This window comes from Triturus cristatus, chromosome 7 (genome assembly GCF_964204655.1).
Source record: "Triturus cristatus chromosome 7, aTriCri1.1, whole genome shotgun sequence".
Taxonomy (NCBI): domain Eukaryota; kingdom Metazoa; phylum Chordata; class Amphibia; order Caudata; family Salamandridae; genus Triturus; species Triturus cristatus.
This window is the reverse complement of record NC_140590.1, coordinates 1,214,709,077-1,214,731,580: the sequence shown is the minus strand read 5'-3', so window position 1 is coordinate 1,214,731,580 and position 22,504 is coordinate 1,214,709,077. Positions and strand designations below refer to the sequence as shown.

Here is a 22,504-nt window from a genome sequence, read left to right as displayed (position 1 = left end):
ATAACGCGGGGGCAGGGTGGGTCAGGGAGTGTATGTGAAGGGGCAGGGTTTTAGGCCTTAGGGCAGTGGGAGGGGAATGGGTAGTTGGGGGGCAGGGTTATAGGAACATCTCGGGATGGGGAGGCGGTCGGAGGCAGGGGTATTGGCGACCTTAGCCACACATACCCCTTTACTATTCATGCCTGTACCATGACATTTCGTGGTAAAGGCATGCGTTGTAAGGGAATGCGTGGTTAAGACACATTCTTGGTTTGGGCTGCATGGTAGAGGTACGCATGGTTTAACCAAGCATGCTTCTATCACACAACCGTACTCATTACATTATTCATTCGTCATAGCCAAACTTTATATTTGACATCCATTTTTAAAAGACCCTGTCAAATGATTCAAATATAAAAGGCACATCACACTTTCCAGGCTTTTTTTTAACAAGACACTTTACCTTTCTGTAGCTCTTTACAGTGTTCTGTGGCTTTTAGAAAGGATGAAGAGTTCTCACTTCTTTCAGCTTGACAGCTCGGGGGGCTTCTATACTCTGCTTTGTTGGAATACAACTGGGGTCGACCTTTCTCCACCCCACTTCATCCTCGCTTCTGATGAGCCTTGGGTCGAATTTACAAAAAAAATCAGCTCCCAAGGAATTCCTATCCTCAGACATACTGCGCATGTGCAGCACGTCTCTGGAGTGTGAATGTGAGAGGGGGCTGTATATGAAAAGTGTCCCTAGAACACGTCCTATCCATGGACCGCAGCACTAACCATCTGCGCCACCCCTGCTCCTACGGTGCCGCCGGTACACAGGCCTCTGAAAGAAGCAGCTGAATTGGCGGTCACGTTACTTCCTCTCTGTACATTATTTCTGTGGCGGGAAGAGCTTTTGCCAATTTTGTTGCTGGACGGTCAACGCTCCTACCCCCTAAGCACCAGCCTGCCAATGTCAGAAAGAGCTGAAATGTGCCATGTCTACTAAGATAAGGGTGCTGCTCAGTTCTCTCCCTGCGCTGGAGCACTTCAGGCTTCCCATCACGAATGCAGGCACCTTTGTAGCATGGTGCAAAGGTGCCTACTAATATCTAGAGGCATATCCCTTTCTATATGTGCTGCAAAATGCAGCACATATGGAAGAGGAAGTAATGGAGTGAAATAAAGATTTTTCCTCACATTGCACCTCACTGGCGAAGGTGTAGAATGTTGATGCATTACCATGTACACCAGCTTTAGTAAATCAGGGAATGCGTCAAAATCCATGAATGGATGCATTTGAACGCCCAAGCTCCACCCATGGAACGCCTTCGCAATGCAAGATAATGCAACTGCATTACTTTGTATTTATTAAACCATGCAAAGCCACACAATGTGGCTTGGCATGGCCTAGTACATAGTAAACATGAATCTGCGTTGGGGCTGCGTTACAAATGTGGCACAACCCGACATAAAATCATAGTACTTCTGCCCCAATGACTCTTAATTGTTGTTTGGAATACATTTGATATTGTTCACTCCACTGAGGTGATATATTCTTAAACAATATTTAGGGCACACTACTTACGTCAGACAATATTCTGGTACGACACCACTAATAGCGGTGTACTGTAAGTTAAGCCATACCTAACCTACTGATATGCGAGCTTACAAAAGAAAAGAGAAACAAGGGCATCAGCTTAACGGGAAAGCCGTAACCACTGAGATAAAAAAAAGCTACAATATATTTCAGGAGATGTGAAAACACTCGTTTGCTGGATCTCACATGTGTGTGCAGCACAGCAGAATAAGGAAGAGCTCATCTTCCAGCTCCAGTTCAGTCTAATTTTGTAAAACAGTATGAAATTACCTGAGCAGATAACGCTGGCATCAGAATAATGACCACAGGTATCACTGCTGGCCTCTCTGTATGGACAGTCCCACAGGTGGGATTCGTTTCCTGCACAGTTGACATAGTCCAGAGAGATGCCTCCACTGCCTACACCGAAATACCCATATGCAGGAGCAGAGATTGCTGATCCACATCCGAGCTGCCTGCACACGACAGCTGCATCTGGAAGATCCCAGTACCTCGAACACACTGTGCCCCAGCTTCCTCTCCGGTAAATCTCCACCCGACCCGAGCACCTGTTGAAACCATTCACAAGACGTATGTCTGAAAAGAAAGAAAAAACATGTTATAATCAGAGATCATGCATCTTCTACCTTGCAGCCTTCATAGTTTCATAGCCTGCCCCACTGACCCCATGCACCCCTATTGTCTGCTTCTAACTAGTTTCCTACCCTGCTTCCCTGATCCCATGTATCCATTAATGTCTGCTTCTAACATTTCTTCCAGAACTTCGATATTTGACTCCTTTCCACATAATGCCCATCACTTTGCCCTCACTGATACATACTCATTGCCACTGGACATATTTAAATCCTTGACTGTGGTGTTTTCTTGGTAAAAAACAATCATGCTTCTGGGAAAAAGAGTCAAAGCTACTAATAACTGCACATGGAGTTCAACAGAGATCTGGAGAGTTTGCAAGCGTTAATTAGACACATTTTACATGATTTCTGTATGCAGACAATTGGAGACTATTTAGCCTCAGTGGTGTAAACAGACGTAACTGATTGAGTGGGGGGAGGGGGGTTCTCTATTGGCTGCACAAGCTAAAGCCCCCAAATTTAACTCTATTCAAGAAGGGAGGAAAAACAGATTCATTCTTGGCCAAAAAAGTGTTTTTTCATAGTGTATGCCAGGTCACACTATTTACTTTAGAAACTTTAAAAACAATTTGCATCGTTATTAATGTCTGCTTCTGTGAATATCAGGTTTACTTCTAGTGATGCAATGTCTAACATCGTTGAGACGCGGTTTGTTATTTTTAAGATGAGCTTCCAGAGGCCTACGGTATTGCCAACTTGGTACTTTAGTAGTAGTCTAAACACACAGGCTTGTATTCTGCTGACAGCAACATTGTATATGTTTAAAACAAATTAGTCAGAGGGCTCAGATCATAGAATGGGGTGCCTATGGATCCACAAAAGGCACAATCATTAACTGCTGGCGAATAACATTTTCAAAAATAATTGCTAATGTTTATAACTTTCCTTTCCAATAAAAGCAGGGGTATCCACTTTATAGTTAAAATCTATAGTTAAAATGTCATGGCAGCTAGTTAATAGTGTCACTGAAAGTGAGGCATAATTAAGCTTAACCTCTTAATATGTAGCTTAATCTACCCTCTTTCCCACATATTTCAGTAAAACCTCTCACTGAGGGCCTGATTAGGATGGCGGTGTGACTGCCACCGACTGCCCGTCGGTGGCGGCCCCACCACCATCTGACCCATCATATCCACCCGCCATATTTCAATGGCGGGAGGATATGTGGCGATGTCCCTTTCCTCCCGCCTGTTCATGGAGGGTAACCCGCCATGAACAGGCAGGCAGAAAGGGACTTTAGGGGCCCGTAGCGGTCCCACCTTCCCCCCTGGCCCTAATCTGTAGGCTCTGGGAGGCACCTATGGTGCCCCCTACATATCCCTGCATCATGTGGCAGGCAATGCATGGTGACTGCCACATAGTGCAGGAATATGTAAAGTGTCCCATTTTTGCATTGCTGTGGATGCTGCAGCCAGCAGCACCCACCACAATGCAAAAGATAGGCATTGTGACCGCTGTGGTGGCCGTCGCATCATGATGCCTACTGCGGTACTGCCAACAGCCTGTCGGGCAGTCCCGTCTACGATAGGGTGGTGGGCGCCATCATAATTGGGCCCTTAATTTGGGTCTCAGATGCTGCATCAAACCCACGGCACCAGTGCTGCTTTCGGTTGTATTTTCCGTTCAAGTTTCATTTTTAAATCCTCTACAGAAAAAGTACCCCACTTTCAAGACTAAAATGTCATTGTTAATGCTTACTCTGTAAACTCTTTAGATGTTCCTATGAGAAATGTATTATATACTGTTATGCCACAGTGCACTGAATTTTATGATCTTTAAAGTTTTATGTCAAGTGGCATGGGAAATCCTTAATGGTTAATGGCAATACAAATTTCATACACCAGGACTTTGCAAAAGAAACTGTTAAAGCGCCAGTCTGCGTCCTGTCCACAACCAGCGCCAGTAACCCTGGACCCTGGACCACCAATGCTACACCCAGCTGCACTGAACACACTCAACCCAGGTCGCAACAACAACTGCAAGCTAGCATCACCAGCCGACACCCACGGACCCTTCAGCTGTCACTGCTGCCGCCACTCCAGCATCACCACCAAGACCACAGATCGAGCACAATCCGCCAACAAGAACGCAACCCCACCGAAGACCCTGCAATGCATCCTCCTCAACGTCCAATCCCTCCACAAATACGCCACAGAAATCTGGGACCTCCTTGACAGCACCAGCCTAGACGTCGCATTCTTCACTGAAGCCTGGACCAACACCACCTCGGGACCTGATATCACCATCGCCATTCCCCAAGGATACGGGATCTCCCAGAAGGACCACCCCACCCGCCCTGCGGGGTGAATCACCATCGTCCACAAATCCACCCTCCGGCTGAGCACACTCTCCGATGAGCCCACAGACCTGATGGAACACCTACACTTCAAGATACAGGGCAGCCCTAAAACCACCCTCCGGGGAACCCTCAACTACCGACCCCCCGGACCCCGCGGACCATTCACCAACTCCATCACAGACAACATCACCCTGCAGGCCATTGTGTCTACCAACTACATCTTGATGTGAGACCTCAACTTCCACCTCGACAACCAACAAGACCCCAACACCACATCCCTCCTGGACAACCTGCACAACATCGGACTCCGCCAGATCGTGACTGAACCCACACACTCAGCAGGACACACCCTCGACCCCATCTTCACAACAGGAAACTCCATCACTTTCAGCCACACCACCAAACTCCCGTGGACAAACCATCGCTGCATCCACTTCACCTTCAGAACACCCACCATCCACAGAACCCAGCATCTGCTCCCACAAAGAAATTGGACCAAAATCACCAACGGCCAGCTCACCTTCTCACTCGGCAACTCCACCCCAACCATTGTGGGCAATGACGACTCCAACACTCAGCCCGAACCCTGCACAGATGGATCTCCGACAGCACCAACACCATAGCCCCCCTCAAGAAGAACAACAACACACACATCAGAAAAGCCATCTGGTTTACCATCAAACTCCGAGAGTCCAGACACACATGCCTCCGCCTTGAAAAGGCCAGGAGGAACACCAAATCTACAGAAGCCCACAACAACTTCAGAGCCGCCACCAACGCCCACCACCAACTCATCAGAAATACGAGAAAGAAAGCAATCAAGGACAGAATCTCCACGCACCCGCAAAACAGCAAAGAACTCTTTAGCATCATCAAGGAGTTTGCCCAACTCATCAGCAAGTCTACAGACATCCCTTCCTCCCAAGACCTCTGCGACAAACCCAGCACCTTCTTGCACCACAAAATCAAGAACATTTATGACAATTTCAACGAAGACAGCCAACACACAGAACCCTTACCAACCACCCCGACACCTTGAAGCCAACGCTTGTCAGCTGGACAGCCCTCACCACCGAATACACACTGAAGACGATGAAGTAAATCTACTCCGGGGCCCCCACGGATCCCTGCCCCACCACATCTTCAACAGAGCTGCCGACACCATCGCCCCCATGCTTCGCCACACCATCAACCGTTCCCTAGCGAATGCCTCCTTCTCCTATGACTGGAAGCACCCTGAGATCATCCCCCTCCTGATGAAACCCTCAGCGGACCCCACCAACCTCAAAAACTACAGACCCATCTCCCTGCTTCCGTTCCCTGTGAAAGTCATGAAGAAAGCCATCAACAGCCAACTTGCCACCTTCATCGAAGAGCACCACATCCATGACTCCTCCCAATCTTGCTCTAGAAAGAACCACAGCACGGAAACCACCCTCCTCGTCGCAACAGACGATATCCGCTCCCTTCTGGACAGAGGAGAGACAGTAGCCCTCATCCTCCTCGACCGTTCAGCAGCCTTCGTCACAGTCTCTCACCGCACCCTAACATGCAGGCTTCAAGACACAGGGATCCAGGACAAGGCACTCGATTGGATCCGCTCATTCCTCTCCGATAGAACGCAACAGGTCAGACTCCCTCTCGGACTCCACACCAACCACCTGCAGAGTACCCCACGGATCCTCCCTCATCCCCACGTTGTTCAACATCTACATGGCTCCGCTCGCTCCCATCATCAGAACCCACGGACTCAACATTGTTTCATACGCAGACGACACCTAACTCATCCTCTCCCTATCCAACAAACCCAACACAACTTTCAAGAAGGCATGGAAACAGTCGCCTAATGGATAAAGAGCACATGTCTACAATTCAACACCGACAAAACAGAAGTACTCATCATGGGCCCACACCCCGATGCCTGGAATGACACCTGGTAGCCCCCCCGCCCTCAGAAGCCCACCCACCCCCACGGACCATGCATGCATCCTCGGAATCATCCTGGACTCCAAACTCAAAGAGGACAGCCAGATCAACTCAGTCTCATCCTCTTGCTTCCACATCCTCTGCTTCCTAAGCAAGACATTTTGAAATGGATCCCCCTCGAACACAGAAAGACCGTCACACACATCCTCGTCACCAGCAGACTTGACTATGGCAACACACTCTACATTGGAATCAACAAAAAAGTCACCCGCAAACTTCAAAACATCCAGAATGCTGCCACCAGACTAATCCTCAACCTGCCACGACACTGCCACATTACCCAGCACCTGCGCACACTTCACTGGCTCCCAATGGAGGCAAGAATCACCCCCGCACCAGGAAGTCCAGATCGGGAGGTTGCTCCTTCTCCTTCCTCGCAGCCAGAGCCTGGAACGCCCTCCCGCTCCACCTCAGACAGACAAGATCACTTCCCAACTTCACGAGGGACCTCAAAACATGGCTCTTTGATAGACCTCTTTCGTGATGGACAGGACCCTGCGCCTCGCCCTCCCTCTGCCCCCTCCAAGACCTTGAGACCATCATGGGTGAGTAGTCGCACTTAACAAACCCATGATTGATTTGATTTATTTGAAAGTCTTTCAGCGCCCTGAAGACCTTCATCTATTCTTGGATCAAGATTCTCAGCTCCCCATGGATACGCATGAGACTGCTACCTGACTATTGATCTCATTATTCTCTCTGGCTAGCCTATTTATCCAACTCCATATAGGGCATTAGTGGTTCTGTCATGCATGGTAAGCGTGTGTGCATTTCAAGATTGTTAATAATGTTTATCTGTTGTCTTTTTCTGTGTTTGTATGTGTCCATCGTTTTCTTTTTTCCCTATTATTCATTTATAGAGCTACTTTTTACTCTCCTACGCATTAAATTTCATTTCATTTCTTTATTTTTCTCTGTACTTTCTTTTCTCCATATTGGCCAATTTTAATTATATAAAAACTATATCCTTGAATGTTAAAGGTTGAAGACATCCTGTGTAGCGCGCTAAAATTTTTGATTATTTAGGAAGTTATAAAGCGGATATTTGTTTTTTACAAGAGACACATGTCGATGACACGGTTTTAACTTTTATGAAGAAAAAAATGGGTGAGTACTCTTATATCTTCTCCTGCTGTACATAGAAAAAATGGTGTTGCTGTCCTTTTCAATCAATTCATCCCGATCAATCTGGTTTCAGGAAAAATAGATACTCTGTCAACAAAACTAGAGCCTTATTACATGCTACTGAACAAGGGTCTTCCTTATTCTTACCATCTTGAGTACTAGCATTGGATGCTGAAAAAGTTAATTGGCAATATCCATTCCATAAGTTATCTGCATTTAATTTTGGTGATTCGTTTATTCACATGATATCTCCTCTTTATTCAAGCCCTTCTGCTCCCCTATTCATTAATGGTCACATTTCCAATCGCTATTCTCTTTTTAGAGGTCCCAGACAAGGTTGTCCCTTGTCTCCATTGTTATTTGTTCTTGTTATTGAACCCTTACTCACTACTATTAGAAACTGTATTGCTATTACTGGTATTAATATCAAGGATGTCACCATAAAAACATTAGTTTATGCAGATGATACACTTTTGTTTATTAGTAATCCTCAATCCTCATTTCGTCCATTATTTGATATTATCTCATTATACTCTCCGATTTCAGGTTATATGTTAAATACCAACAACACTGAATTTTTTCCTCTCAATATTCATTGTACACCAGATATATTACCCATACAAGGAATAATTTGACAAAGGGATACAATTAAATACCTTGGCATTCTGTTTTACAATTCCATAAAATAAAAAAAATACATTAAATTGTGAATCTATTATAAACTACATTAAAAATAAAGGGCCTGATTATGATGCTGGGGAGACCACCACTGAGACCACGCTGTCGGTGGCGGTCTCCCCGCCATCAGATAGATGTTTCCTGACCACCATATTACAGTGGTGGGCGGGGGCGATAGCGCTTGGAAAGTCTGACCACCACACATTCAACAGGCTCCTTGAGCCCGCTGGTGCGTCGGGGGCAATTCTATTCCCTACAATGGTGGCGGTGCCTGCCAGGCACTGCCGTAGCGATTACAATGTCCCTTTCCACTGGCCATTTCATGGCGGTTAACCCAAGGCTGGTGGAAAGGGACTTTGGGGGTTTGTAGCGGGCCCCCCTTCCCCCTAGCCCCCAGACATGGGACCTGGGGGGCACCTAAGGTGCCCCCTACATATCACTGCAAAATATGGCAGGCACTGCATGGTGCCTGCCACGTAGTGCAGGGACATGTAACATGTCCCTATTGTAGATTGCAGCGGGTGCTGCAGGCAGCAGCACCCACCGCAATGTAAAAGATAGGCATTGCGACCGCCGTGGTGGCGGTCACATTGTAATGCCTATTGTGGGACCGCCGCCTTGTAAGCGGGCGGTCCCATTCCCCGATACGATGGCGGATGGACCGAAGTCCGTCAGCCATCGTAATCAGCCATATATTCTCCAAATGGTCTACATTACATCTTTCATGGTGGGGAAAAATAGATTCAATCAAAATAGTAATAGCTTCTAAAAATCTTTATTCCCAAGCTATTATGCCTAGTCAATTTCCTATTCAGTTTTATAAGACTGTTGATCAACACTTTTCTAAGTTTCTTTGGAATAATAAAACTTCCTGTACAAGCTATAAAAAATAAAAAACTGCAAAATGCAATGGAGGATTTAGTTTGCCGAATTTTTTTAATTATCATTAAGCGTTTATATTAAAACAAAGCTCCCTTTGGTTTAATCATTCCCACGCCAATAAAACCCCCTGCATGGCTTCTTATAGAAAAAGGTTTGATAACATTGTTTACTTTACCTACTTTACTAACTATGTCTAACACTTCAATGTTCTCTGGCTCAACAGTTGCGTTTGGATCCCTTAGTGGTCCCATTCAGCTGCTCATCATATAGTGCCAAAGTTGCGTTTTATGCTGATGATTTATTAATCTATACAGCAGATCCTTTGACTTCGGTTCCAAGAGTAGAATTATTATTGGAGGAATTTGGCTCCTTCTCTGGCTATTTGGTTAATACTGCCAAAACTGAGGTTATGTGTTGGAATATCACTGACTGGAAGAGGGAAGTAAGCCCTAAGTTTAGATATTTAGGTATTACAACAGTACAAGATATAGAGAAAATCCCACATTTGAAAGTTTCTAGTGTCTCCAATGAGATTGAACGCTTACTAAGTAGGTGGGGAAACCTCCCGGGTGACAATCTATGGACGGATTCATCTAATAAAAATGGTTATCCATCCCGAATTAACTTATCTTTTCAATACTATCCCTCTAGGGTTCCCCAAAAAAGGCATCGATAAAATCCAAGGGAGGGTGTTGAGCTTTATTTGGGCCCAGAAAGGGGCCAGGATGTGTTGGAAAAGACGTAAATTGACTAAAGGGGGACTGGCCTTGCCTGATTTTAATTGGTATTGTGTTGCTTTTCAGTGAAAAAATATTAAAATGCTTCTGGTTAAAATGGATGATTCCACTTAGGGGAAGCTTCTGGGGGAAATGATAAGGCCTGCAAGTGCAGAGGGTTTTTTATATAAATTTGGTGCTGCTAAGTTTTTTAAGAAGGTCCGGCTAAAGGTTCTGAGAGCTGCTTTGAATCTTTAGTATGGACTTAGGAGGAGGTGGGGTATTGGATACTCTTCTGATTTCGCCCCAGTTTGGGACTCCTCCGGAAAAACCAGAATACCTAAAGGATGCCCTCAGTGTTCCACTCAGAAGAGCGGGGGTCTCAACTTGGTCTGACTTAATATCATAGGAAGGAGTTCACCTCTGGGAAGTGCTGAGCATTAAAACTATAAATGAGCTGTCTATCCAATTGTCTTCTTGGTTTGTTGCATCAAAGAAGGATATTGGAGGTAACTTTGAATTAGAGCTGTCCTTTCAAGATATTACACTTAAGAACAAGGAAGTTGCAAGGTGGTATGATGGACTTTCAGGGGCAGTAGAGAGGAAGTTATTACACCCGCATGCGGTTTGGAGAGCAAGCCTCCCAGAGGAGGGCTTCGAATCAATTTGGGACAGTTCTTTGAAGACTCTTTATTCAACGGTTAAATAGGCCAACTTGAACCATTTTTTTACCATTAATCGTCTTTATTGGTCACCATATAAAATATCTAAGTTTGCACCGCAACCTCCCCCCTAGTGTGTGAAGTATGGCTGTATGGGAGCCCACGATGTTCATATTTTTGTCGATCTTTGATCAAGAGAACAAACTAAATACAACTTTGATTCTTTTGGGGGCTGATGGGGCACCCACTCTGTTGTTAAGGAGGCCTTGTAGAAAGTTGCTTTTTTATTTCATTCTTATTACTAGGAGGGAAATCTGCTCGAAATGGAAGGACCATCTGCTCCCGATAGCTGAGGAGTGGGTCAGGGCTGCGGTCAGAGTTTGTGGCCTTGAACAGAGAACAACTAAGAGTCCCGATCTTTCTATCTGGTCTCCTTTCCTGATTTGGTCTCGATCCCTGGGTGTTGGTTAACTGTCCTTAAGATTATACCGACTCACTGACAAAAGTGAGGGTTCAGATGGAATGGACCAGGGCGAGTGCAGTGACCGCTGGGCGGACAGTTAGACGATGCAATTTTTTCCTTGCTTTGCAGACGCTTCTCCTTGATATGAGGGAAAAAGATATATAAATAAATAAATAAACACTTCAACGTTAATTAATAAATCTATTATTCTGAAATCTACAAAGTTAATACTTCCCGATTTAGATTCACTTTTTCAATCAACTATTTTACATATATTAGATATGTCATTATGCCACAATCCTAGATTAATACTTTCTCGAACAGTAACATTTTGACACTCTTGGATTAAAGCTGGTATTTTGACTTAAAAGATATGAACCAGCATAATAGTTTTTTTTATAATTTGGTGAATTGTAACAAAAATTACACTTACCTCCTTCTGATTTTTCTAAATATGATCTTTTATTTAATTCTATACTAGACTCCTTTCTTAATAACATTCCCTCAAACATTAATTTAAATTCAGCAATTTATATTCAAGCAGTGTCTTCTTCATCTAATGCTGTTTCATTCATTTATTAAAAAAATGAATAATTTTAAAGTTAACAATATCGATATGAATTCAACATTTTGGAATAATGAACTCTCACTATCATTCTCACTGGATAAACGGAAGAAAATCTGGTTAAATATTATTTCAGGATGGTTACCTGTATCACTGTGTCAAAAAAAATCCTATATTCTTTTTAACTGCTTATGGACTCTGTTAAAGTTATTTGAAGCTAAGCGTCTATCTACTTTGAATTGTTGGCATTGTAATTTACATCCAGGGTCATTAAAACATATGCTTTTTTAATGTCATTTCAAGTTTGGGATGTAATAATAAAAAAAAAATCTCTGAAACGCTTTCATTTAATATTTTGATTTGCAAATCTGTTGCTCTTTCTAAGAAATTGTTTGACTTGAACTGCTAACTTTGGACTTTTTATTGTAGGCAGCTTTAAAAACTCATTACTGCATGTTGGAAAGATGAGTCCTTATTAACTTTTCATACTTGGTGGTCATGGATAATTTTTACTAGAAGAGGTGCTAATTTATCCTTATCTGGTATTGTTCATAACAGTCTTTCTTATCATTCATTTTGGAAGCCGATTAACAATTATATAACTCCATATTTATACTTTTTGTTTTATTTCTATTTTCTTTCTAACTTGTTATTTATTTCTTGAATTGTAACAAATGTATGGTTATTATGAGTAGCTCTGTAAAGATTGTTTGTACAGTGATGACAGTATGTTTTTTCTCGTACCTTTTTAGGTCGAGCCTGTAACAGCGCTTGCGCTGTTCTGGCGAAATCTTTATGTGAGGGCTTTTTGAAATTCACCTCACGCTCGCACACACTCGAGCGTGTGCTTTTTGTTTTGTCCCCGGCTATTGGCGTTTGCGTGCGTCTTTTTACCAAAGACAACACGCAATTGGTCAAAGGCTGGAGCATTGCTCCGCCCATGCCCTATTGGTTGCGGTTACCCACACAGGCGCCATGTGTTTTGAATTATCGTGCACAGATGCGTGCGCGATAATTCAAAACACATGTCTCGGTGTGGCGCGCGCGCACCACTCTTCTATTCTACATTCTCAGCCATGCCGTGTCGGGGAATGTAATGAGCCGCAGAGCCCCGAAAACATATTTTCTATTTAGTTGTAAATGTTACGTTTTGTTTGCTGGGTGATTTGTAAGAGCTGCTTTGTTTGCATGTAAAAAGTGTTTGCTACAACACCGAGGGGAACCTTGAAATTTCTTGCGGGAAAGATTAACTTGATGACAGCAAGCACAACCCCCTCGTACGTGCTTTCACATGCAATCTTCTTTGACATGCGCTGGGCATTCGTCGGTTGAATCACGCCGCTTGTACATCCAGCTTCCCAGCCCCTTCCCTGCTTTTAAACCCTACGCTTCGAAAATCCCAGGGTCGTAGATGCTTTTGCAGCTTTTATTAGATTGCAAATCATACATCGACCAGACGTCTATTCAGTCTGTTGGTATGTAATTCGGAATAAGATAGAAATAAGTTATTCCTGACCCTAGGAGCACACATTAGCCCTTATCTGTGGGGTCATGTTTCTGGGCTTGATCTACAAGTTCCACAGAATGCGTCCCTTCCAGGGTTAATTAATAATTGACAGAGGTGACTTTCCCGAGCCTGCACTCCACGCCCTCAGTTCTACTGTTTTAGTATCAGTCAGTGCCTCCCCGCCCAGTTGCTATGAAACTTGTCGGGAGCTACCATTCTTTCTCGGCATAGGGGAGAAGCTTTGTTTCTATACGGCTGCATCAAGAAAATAAAACAAGCTTTCTTTAGAAGTGTTTCCTAAAGTCAGTGATTTCTGCTGTAGATAGTTTTCAGCTCACAGTGTGGGACGTGTTAAGATACTGTTACCGATGGAGTGGGCGGGCCCTCAGCTTTAGTGTCTCTGTCAGTAATACGGAGCACAGGTAACCACAAGCAGACGGCCCCGCTGCAGGTATGACTGCTTCCAGGCACAGCAGCGTCCACTTTGTGGGGCACGCGAGGTCCCGGGGGGCCGGTGCTCTCCCCGAGGGGGGCGACTTCCGATTAAGCACCACGATGTAGGCCTCCCTCGTCTCTCCTCCATTTCACCTGCAGTTCTCGCATTTTACAATGTCCTCTGTGGAACCCGTGCATGAAGAAGATAGCTTTGAATATGACTGTGAACACGAAGGCAGGGCAGTGCACGGGGACACCCCTGAACAACTGGACTTTGTGGAAGAAGGTAAATGATATAGTTGTGGAAACTCTAAATTCTAGACGCATTATTTAAAGTGATATTACAGTGTTAAGCAAACGATCTGATTTTTTAATCATTGGATGAGTGCACACGATTGTATTCAAAGCATCCCCTGAAAGTAACACAAACTGTCTTTCTCTGGGGCATTCCCTATAGGATAGTGTGTGTCCAGCCAGCTGCTGTTTGTGACGCTCCTAAAGTGTGGAACGACCTCCCACTCCACATGAGAGCCTCCTCTCAAATTCCTCACGAAGATTAGGACCTGTGTTTTTTATTGAACCAACCTACCAAAGCCAGGGCCACGAACACACCTGCTCAGCACCAGGACACCCTTGTGTGTGATACTGGGTTTTGCAAATACACATAAAATAACATAACATTTGTGTGTTTGAACTTGGGCCTTCAGTTCCTGCTCAGAGTTTGAACTTGCAGTTATTACAGTTAATTTTATTATGTGATGATGAAGAAATATCTCCATTTATAAAATTGAGTTCAGGTAAAAAGTGGTAACGTTTAGTGATGTTTATAGAGGTCAGTGACTGGCTGTGCCCCCTGAAATATCCTTGCGGCAGTATGTGGCGAATGAGCAAAGGAAAACTAAACAATAACACTTTTTTATATTAGTGTATTTATGCATTTTAAATTTGGCCTACGCAGTAACTGTGCGATAAAGGCTTTTAGCAAAAAATCTTACGTTTTTGTGCTACGTTGATCCTTCTCTTCTAATATCATTAACTTAGTAATAATGAATGATGCTGCAAGTGTGTATCCGAGTAAAGTTTTCAGTACTCCTCCAGTGTCTCTGGGCTGCACCAAACACACCCTCCCTTAGGATGGAGGGGCGGTTTATTTCTGATGGTCATTCACTTTTTGTCTTGCATTTCGTGCTTTCTAGAGGTTAGTGGCCTGGTAATAGGTTGGTGTCTCTTATATTGTTCGCCCATGTACACTGATGGACAATATCAAATTTGTATCATGGTTTGTGCTTATACCCCATTGTACTTAAAACTTTGCATTACATGGGTGCAGACCCGGGGGGTCAGCACATTGCAGAAGATGTATAGCTGGCAACATTTTCAGTGTGCAGCAATCTCCTTTCCATAGTGTTTATCACAAGTGAAAAAGTGCAAAAAAAATGTGTCTTCTCTAAAAGACTTTTTTCAGTTCATGAAAAAGTTTAGTATGATGTACCATTGGATCACTTGCCTGATTAGTAAAGTTCTCCTTTTCAGGTTTTTGTGGATGTTAATACATGGATTAAAATTAAATACATTTGCCTATGGTACTTGTCCATGACAATGAAGGAAATTATACACTGGGCATTTAAACAATGGTAAGTAAACACTTACAAGATACCGAGGGCAAGACCTATTGGCTATGCCAATGCTTGTTAATGTATTATTCTTCTTATTATATTGTATCTGTTTTATATTTAAGAACTGTTATATTTTCTTGACCAAAAGACTTTCGTGGTTACTGAATACGGTGCTCTTTTTTGTATTGTCTTTGTTTATCATAAAAAACAATAAAATATTTTGAACACGCATGGGGAAAAAGAATCAAGCCACTGTGATGTACACGTAGGGCCACTTACAAAGCAGCCAGCGTTCAATCACAGAACCTCTAGGCACTTGAATTCCATGGGTCTGGCGAGTTGTACGCCACGTATAGCCAGTGGCATAGCAAGGGGGGCGGCACGAGTTTTGGGGGCAGCGGCCTCCACCCAGGCTCTTGCATGTTGCTGCAGCGGGCCCAACTCAAAAACCGCCAGGAACCCTCCGTTTCACGTGGAAGACAGGTGGCAAAAGCAGTGACCGCCACAGGCAGCACAAGGACTAGCTATGCCACTGCATATAGCCACACACAGCTACTTGGGGCACTTTGACTCACCGAGGACTGGTGACGGTGACTCTTTTCATTCGCTGCATGGGTACTTCATCAGAGTGACCTGCCCTCAGGCTGAACCAGGAAATCATTTGCTGACAGCAGGACAAGTGCAGAGAAAACCAGCACCGGCGAGACAATGCTCTGCCCAGCATGTACAGCACATCCATGTGTTTAGAAGTGGCACAGTGAATCAGCTGGGTAGTACCAGCCAGCACTGCTAACTGGCTGGTAAACTGAATAATCATTACTGTGGGCTATTAGCGATGCTATTGTATGAGGGCAATTAATGCTTGGTACTGTGTGGGAACATCAATGTCGGCCCATTGATGGCCATTAAAGATTGAGGCCATCAATGCTTGTTAGTAAATAGAGTTGTTAGAACACATTACCGGGTGAGGTTATAAATATTTGTCACGGAGTGAGGTCATTAATGATCTTTAATGTGTGGGGCCAGATTTCTCTTGAGATTTTTTGGGTCCCCCATCAAGACATATTTTGGGGGTCCCTGTTAGGAACAACTTTTAGTTTTATAACCCATTTTCTGCTAATTCAGGCCCACGTGATGCCAAGCAAACGTGCATTCAAAAACAGCTGAAATAACCCTAACCTATATAAGGATGAAGATGCTTACTTTTCTTTACCAATAAGATAAAACTGATAAACAATGTTTGTAAACACAGAAGGAAATATGCCTAACCCAGCACACTAAAAATCCTTAAATGAATATGGGCCAAGAGAGACCGAGGTAGAGGTAGGCAGATAGAAGAGACGGTGAGATACAGAAATGGGCAGAAGTGATACAGAAAGTTTTCTAGGAGTTGGGGGTTCTGTGTGGGGACAGCTAGGTTTATAATTATGTGTGACCATGTTGTTAGGAATGCTGTGGTGTGCAGCAGTGTTTCTCTTTAGTGGACACTGAGGAGGCCCGAGGTTCAACTGTGTCTGGTGGCTCACTAGCGCGGACACTGGAATATTCCTGGTGGGGTTTGCAGCATGGCAGCTGGATTGTTGCCTATTGAGGGATACCATAGCTATGCTGGTGGGTTCCACTTTGAACAGGAGTTGTGATTCCATTTCAGGAGTGGGCTTTTGTTATTTATTGCCTGATCCAAGATGGTACGACATATAATTCTGTCGTACAGGAGTTTCCCTAGGAAATATGGTTATTAATTCTGTGGGGTGTGTTCTTTTGCTTCCTGTTGCTTTGGGTATGTAATTTTCAGCAATCAGGGCCTCAATGCATCGCATCATCACAACGTTTACTGTTCCTTTTTGCCGGAAGGATCTTCACCCCTTTCTTTACGATTTTGCCACTTTGATTCTTTCCCCATTTATGTCTTCTGCAGTTCTCTTGAAATCCTCTTGAATTTAGAACCATAAGCTTTGCCAGTTCCATTCTGGACGTTTTATTACGCGATTGGTATTTACTTCAGCTATCTTACTGAAATATCCTTTCTACTATGATATTGCCCAAACTCTTGCCCAAAGGCTATTCATGCCAGTGGCTATTTCCTCTAATCTTAGTTAGCATTTCTTTCAGGGGACCCTCCTAGTTACTATTTAACTGGAGCTCCTTTACGTGAACTCTAAGAAAGCGTGGATTAAGGAGCAATTGTGGCATCCTGCACTGGAGTTCAGGAGCTATTGACAAATAAACTGTATAGGACCACTGATACTTTTGTCAGTTCTCATTTGAGTCCATTGAGTCCATCTGAGAGGATGCCTCTTTGGCCTTGCCCATTGATTGCAGCAGACCAACCAAGGAAGTAATACAGCATGCCATCAACATCTGAGAAATGGGAAGGTAGCAGGACCTGACACCATTCCTGCAGAAACACTGAAGGCAGACATTAAAACATCAGTAGAATGGCTAGGATATCTCATCAAGATTCCCAAGCAAGGTGCCCTGAGTAACTGTGCAAACTACAAAGGCATACTTCTTCTATCAACCCCAGTCAAAGTGTTCAACAGAGTCATCCTGAACAGACTGAAGGAACAATTCGATGCTCAGTTGTGAAATCAGAAAGCTGGCTTCTGCAAAGCTAGACCCTGCACAGAACAAATTGCAGCACTGCGCATCATCATTGAGCAGTTGATGGAATGGAATTCCCCCTTCTAGACCAACTTCATCGACTATGAGAAGGCATTCAACAGCATGGACAGAAAGATCCTTCTGAAACTCATAAGAATTATCAGGAACTCTTCTGAGGGAATGACCTGTAAGTTCATCCATGGAGGACAACTCATGAAAGCCTTCCAAATGAGGACCAGCGTCAGCTAGGGCTTTTTGATCTTGCCTTTTCTCTTCCTGTTGGCCTTAGATTGGATCATGACATCCACAGCAAAGAGAAGAAATGGGATCCAGTGGGCACCTTAGATGTAACAAGACGAATAGGACTTTGCAGGTGACCTGGCCCTACTCTCCCATGCCAAACTGCATATGGCAAGATAAGGCTGAAAATATGGCAGCCACATCAGCACAACCATGGCCTCAACATCCACAAGAAAAAATCAAGATACTGAAGGGTATTGTGGCCAGCATAACTTCAGTCACTCTAGCGAGATGATGCACTGTAAGAGGTTGAGGCTGTCACTTATCTGTTAAGTACCATAGACAACCAGGGTGGCACTCACACTGACATCAAGGCAAGAAAAGGCAAAGCCAGGGCTGCTTCCATTCAGGTAAAGATGATCTGGAGCTCCAAAGACCTAATACTGCAAACCAAGATCAGGCTTTTCAACCCCAGTGTAAAATCAGTTCTGTACAAAGCAGAAGCTTTGAGGACAGCAGTGACCACAACCAACAAAGTCCAGACCTTCATCAACAGCTGTCTGAGGAAAATCCCCCAAATCAACTGGCCAAACATCATCAGAAACAGCGACCTTTGGCAGCAGACTTTCCATCTCACTATTCATGAAGAAATCCTGAAAAGACGGTGGGGATGGATAGATCACACCCTCTGCAAGACAACATCAAACACTACCAGACAAGCCCTGATGTAGAGCCCTCAAGGGAAAAGAAAAAGAGGAACGCCAAGAAACACCTGGTACCAATGCCTGAAGGCTGACTGCATGGAGATGGGTAACACCTGAAGTGAGAGTGAAAAGAAAGCCCAGGACAGAGATGTCTGGAGAGTCCTTGTTGATGGCCTATTCCCTAGGAAGAGTAAACATAAGGAGCAGAAGAGGATGCTTCACTTCCTCGGAGAAGAAAGGGAATGGTGCACATGAATATAAGTAATATTTGTTTTCAAGTAAAATGCTTAGCCAACCCTTCACCTAAGAACCTAGATGGACACATCTTTACGGATGTCTAGTTTTGAACATGTGGTCAAGCAAGAACAAACTTATGACTGTTCTGTCCTCAGCTCTCGGACATTGTCAGCCCTGCTTTGCAACAACCTCAGATTCCACAGTGAAACAAATAACCCAGGACAGTGCACACTGGAAGTCTACTTGAAAAGTTAGTGATTTATTTTATTTGATACATTAGATTCTGCATTTTCATTAACTGCTACAAATGATTCACCAGGTGTGCATTTTGAGGTTTCGGTGTGTTTGAGGAGATTTTAATGGGGCTGTTACATTTAGTTAGAACTACATTCGAAAAATTAACCGATTGAGAAAATGCAAAAATAACAAATTGCTGAAAATAATGAAGTACCACAAACTGTTTTTATCCCCCAAAACTGCAAATTACTTGTTCTTTTAGAATGCAGGGTGTTCTTTAAGCCTTTTAGCTTACTCCAAAAAGTGACGGTGTTTAGTATTTGTCGGGCATATGAAAAAGAGGCATCCCCACATACAACGACACATGCTCACATTCATACACACATGCATACTGAAAATACACCAACAGGCATCTATGCAGATCCCATTGAAAGAGAGTGATTTAGATGTAGATCAAGGTATCCTGGCATGTGCAAAGATTATCCAGCACATGAACACACAGATACCTGTTTCATAAATACAGGCACCACATACAGATGTGCATATGCCAGGAAACCATAGAAAAGCAGAAAAATAGGCATCCCCACAACACATCTATATGCATGCTTTTTGAGAATATTTAACTCCCAGTGTGTCCCAATGGCTTCTTAAGTGATGGAAATTTGGGGGTGTAGGGGCTATGTGGCTATCATGGGCAAACATCCGCAGCATCGTGAGGACTTCCCCCTTTTGGATTGCTCAAAAGATTGATCAGCTTGATGTGGTTTTTCCCCTTATGAGTCCTGTGGAGAAGCATAGGATCCTTACTATGTGCTTACCTAGTGGTCTGGTTCCCCCCTTGATTGACTGCAATACCTGGGGGACGGTGTTTGCCTCAGTGTGCACACTTTGTTATGATACCACCTCAATGAGCGTTCTTAAATATGTACAGGACGAACATGGGGCAGGCCCTGTCCTCGATCTGGGGAGGAAGTTAATGAGAATGTTTTGTGTTGTCTCCACAATGATTCTTTCTAATGTTAAAGGTAAAGCAGCGTCCTTGATGGTACATCAACATCTTTTGACTGTGCCTGCCGTTGACCAGGAACGTGAGTTACCGGTCATTATTGCCGGTGTTTAAACATCCTCAGGTCGCAATAACTTGGCGGTCAGACGATCTACTCAGTCTCAAGGCAAGCCAACGCCTGTAAAGGAGTGTGGTCCTGTCTTTCCCAAGAAGAATTGCGAAAAATCTAAGCAGCATCAGAAGCCTGGGTCTCGTGGTGAGTCACCGCCACCAGACACTTCTGAACATCGATATAATTTACGTGATCACTCTAAAATTAAAACTCCTGAGAGGTTTCAGGTTCCTGATCCCAGTTCTCCTAGTTTCTTTCAGAATTTGTCTGCTCAACAGTATGACAGAGGAGTGTGACAGGATCGCAGACAAGGTGAGTCCGTGCAGCCTAAGTGGGACCCGCAGTGCTCGTTTGATATAAAAGTCAAGAGGAAGGAACTACCTATGTGTAGAGCTCCATTTTCAAAAGAAGAAAGTTTCTGCCTTAACTGCGAAATATGCCACAGACGGTGAGAACCCTTCCCCTGGACAGGAGATGAGTGATGACTCTGCTTGACAGCGCGGCGGAAGTCACTGTGGTGTGCCAGACACTCGGCCAGTCTCTGGTAGCGAGAGCAACTAATACATTTATACCTGTGGAGACCACAGATACCCGCGTTGCACCACCTGCTAGACTATATTATTTAGATATTCAGATGGAAGGTGATGTTCAACGCACTATCAATGCTGGTTTTTTAGATTATCTGCCAACCTCTTATGATAATCTATTGGCGGAGATTGATTGGCCTCCCCCATTTGTTTTTGCCTGTCCTCGTGGTGAGGACGTTATACTTCCTTCCTATTCACAGTTCGCCCCTGACAAAATAAAGCTAGCCTATGCTTCAGAGTTGACCCTTGCATTGGCCCCTGCCTTATACCACAACCTAGCAGGTTGGGATAAGGATTATCCTCTACATGCTATCCCGATACTCTCTGCTCCTCAGTCCGTTAAGGACATATTTACCCAATTGGAGTACCAGGGTGTTATTGAGCCCTGTGTCTCTGCTATGAATAATCCTTTTTTTCGGTCTTGAAACCTAATATTTCCGATGGAATGGACTACAGACATTTGAACAGCCGTACACGTACCTTTGCGGTGCAGAACACGCATAGTAAGGCTCTGATCAATAATATTTTACTTAAAAGATTCAAAACTACCCACAATATTTCTAACAGGGTTTTTACTCACAATTTGGCTCCTGAGAGCCGTGATTTGTCTGCATTCAATGCCCTTTGATGCCAGAAAAGATATGCAAGGCTTCCTATCAGATAGCCCTGGGGTCTTTGCAGCCCGTATAATCTCATTTTTGCACGATATTGACCCTGACGCTTTGTCATATGGTGATGATATATACCTTAATGATGATGAATTGAAACCCCATCTTGCGAAAGCAGATCACATCATCACACGATTCACTGAACTAGGTTACAAGTTTAACTTTGCAAAATCCCACATTGCATTTCTTACTGTACTATTCTTTGGTTATGAATTGACCACCCACTGAGGGTAGGGGTTTGGCACCCCACTTTTTGGGGAAGTGTGCTTGGGTTTTAAAATTCTTGCAGGACTTACATTCCTGACTATGCTCAGCGTATCAAGACGGTTTATGCTCTGATACACCCTTCTTTCTTAAATTCTTCCTGGCTGCCACAGCACACTATTGTGGTACCTGCTTTGCAATCTGATCTTCTTGCTATGCAATACTTGCATACAAGATTGAATACCACAAACTAGGTCATCCGGATAATGCTGGGTGCTATGGTTTCACTTATATGACATTTAATGAGGGTGGCCCTGTTCCTATTGCTTATACATCGCATCTTTATAATCCTGCTGAAGTGTGTTTTTCTTCTACCGGAAACTTTTTGACTGCGGTCCTGATCGCCATTCTTAAGGAACACCTTCTTGCTCAAGGAAAACGCATCTTTGTTGTTTTGCATGTACCAGCCCTAGAAGCAGCCACTAAGTCTACTGTTCCTAATTCTAAAGCCCTCCACCCACGTTGGATTCACTGGACTACATCTTTGACATCAGCTGAAGTCAGTTTTGTCTTTGACTCTTCCTTGCAAACTCGAGAGTTCCTGGAATATGAACATGTATGTCTACCCTTTACCTTCTTCTATTCTTCCTCTTGATCAGTAAAAATGTATCAATTATACCAATGGCGCGGCTTAACCAGCTGTTGGTTGCAAAGAAGCTTCCCCTGCAGCGTGATCTATTGTAGTTAGTACTGTTAACGAAGGTGTTTTTTGCTC

General features: G+C 44.0%; 1 protein-coding gene and 1 long non-coding RNA gene across 3 annotated transcripts in view; one reads left to right on the top strand and one right to left on the bottom strand.

Moving 5' to 3' along the window:
* LOC146811634 (transmembrane protease serine 9-like) overlaps positions 1-22,504 on the bottom strand; it is a 1,785,969-nt gene that overhangs the window by 497,742 nt on the left and 1,265,723 nt on the right. Inside the window, exon 14 of the mRNA XM_085618610.1 lies at positions 1,832-2,137. Coding sequence (XP_085474736.1) covers positions 1,832-2,137 — 306 coding nt within the window. The remainder of the gene's footprint in view (positions 1-1,831; positions 2,138-22,504) is intronic.
* Positions 12,652-22,504, top strand: part of LOC146811639 (uncharacterized) — a 41,953-nt gene continuing 32,100 nt past the window's right edge. Inside the window, exons 1-2 of one of the 2 annotated variants that reach the window (XR_014965829.1) lie at positions 12,652-13,800; positions 15,048-15,148. This is a non-coding gene — a long non-coding RNA (uncharacterized LOC146811639). The remainder of the gene's footprint in view (positions 13,801-15,047; positions 15,149-22,504) is intronic. The other variant, XR_014965830.1, reaches the window with a different exon arrangement.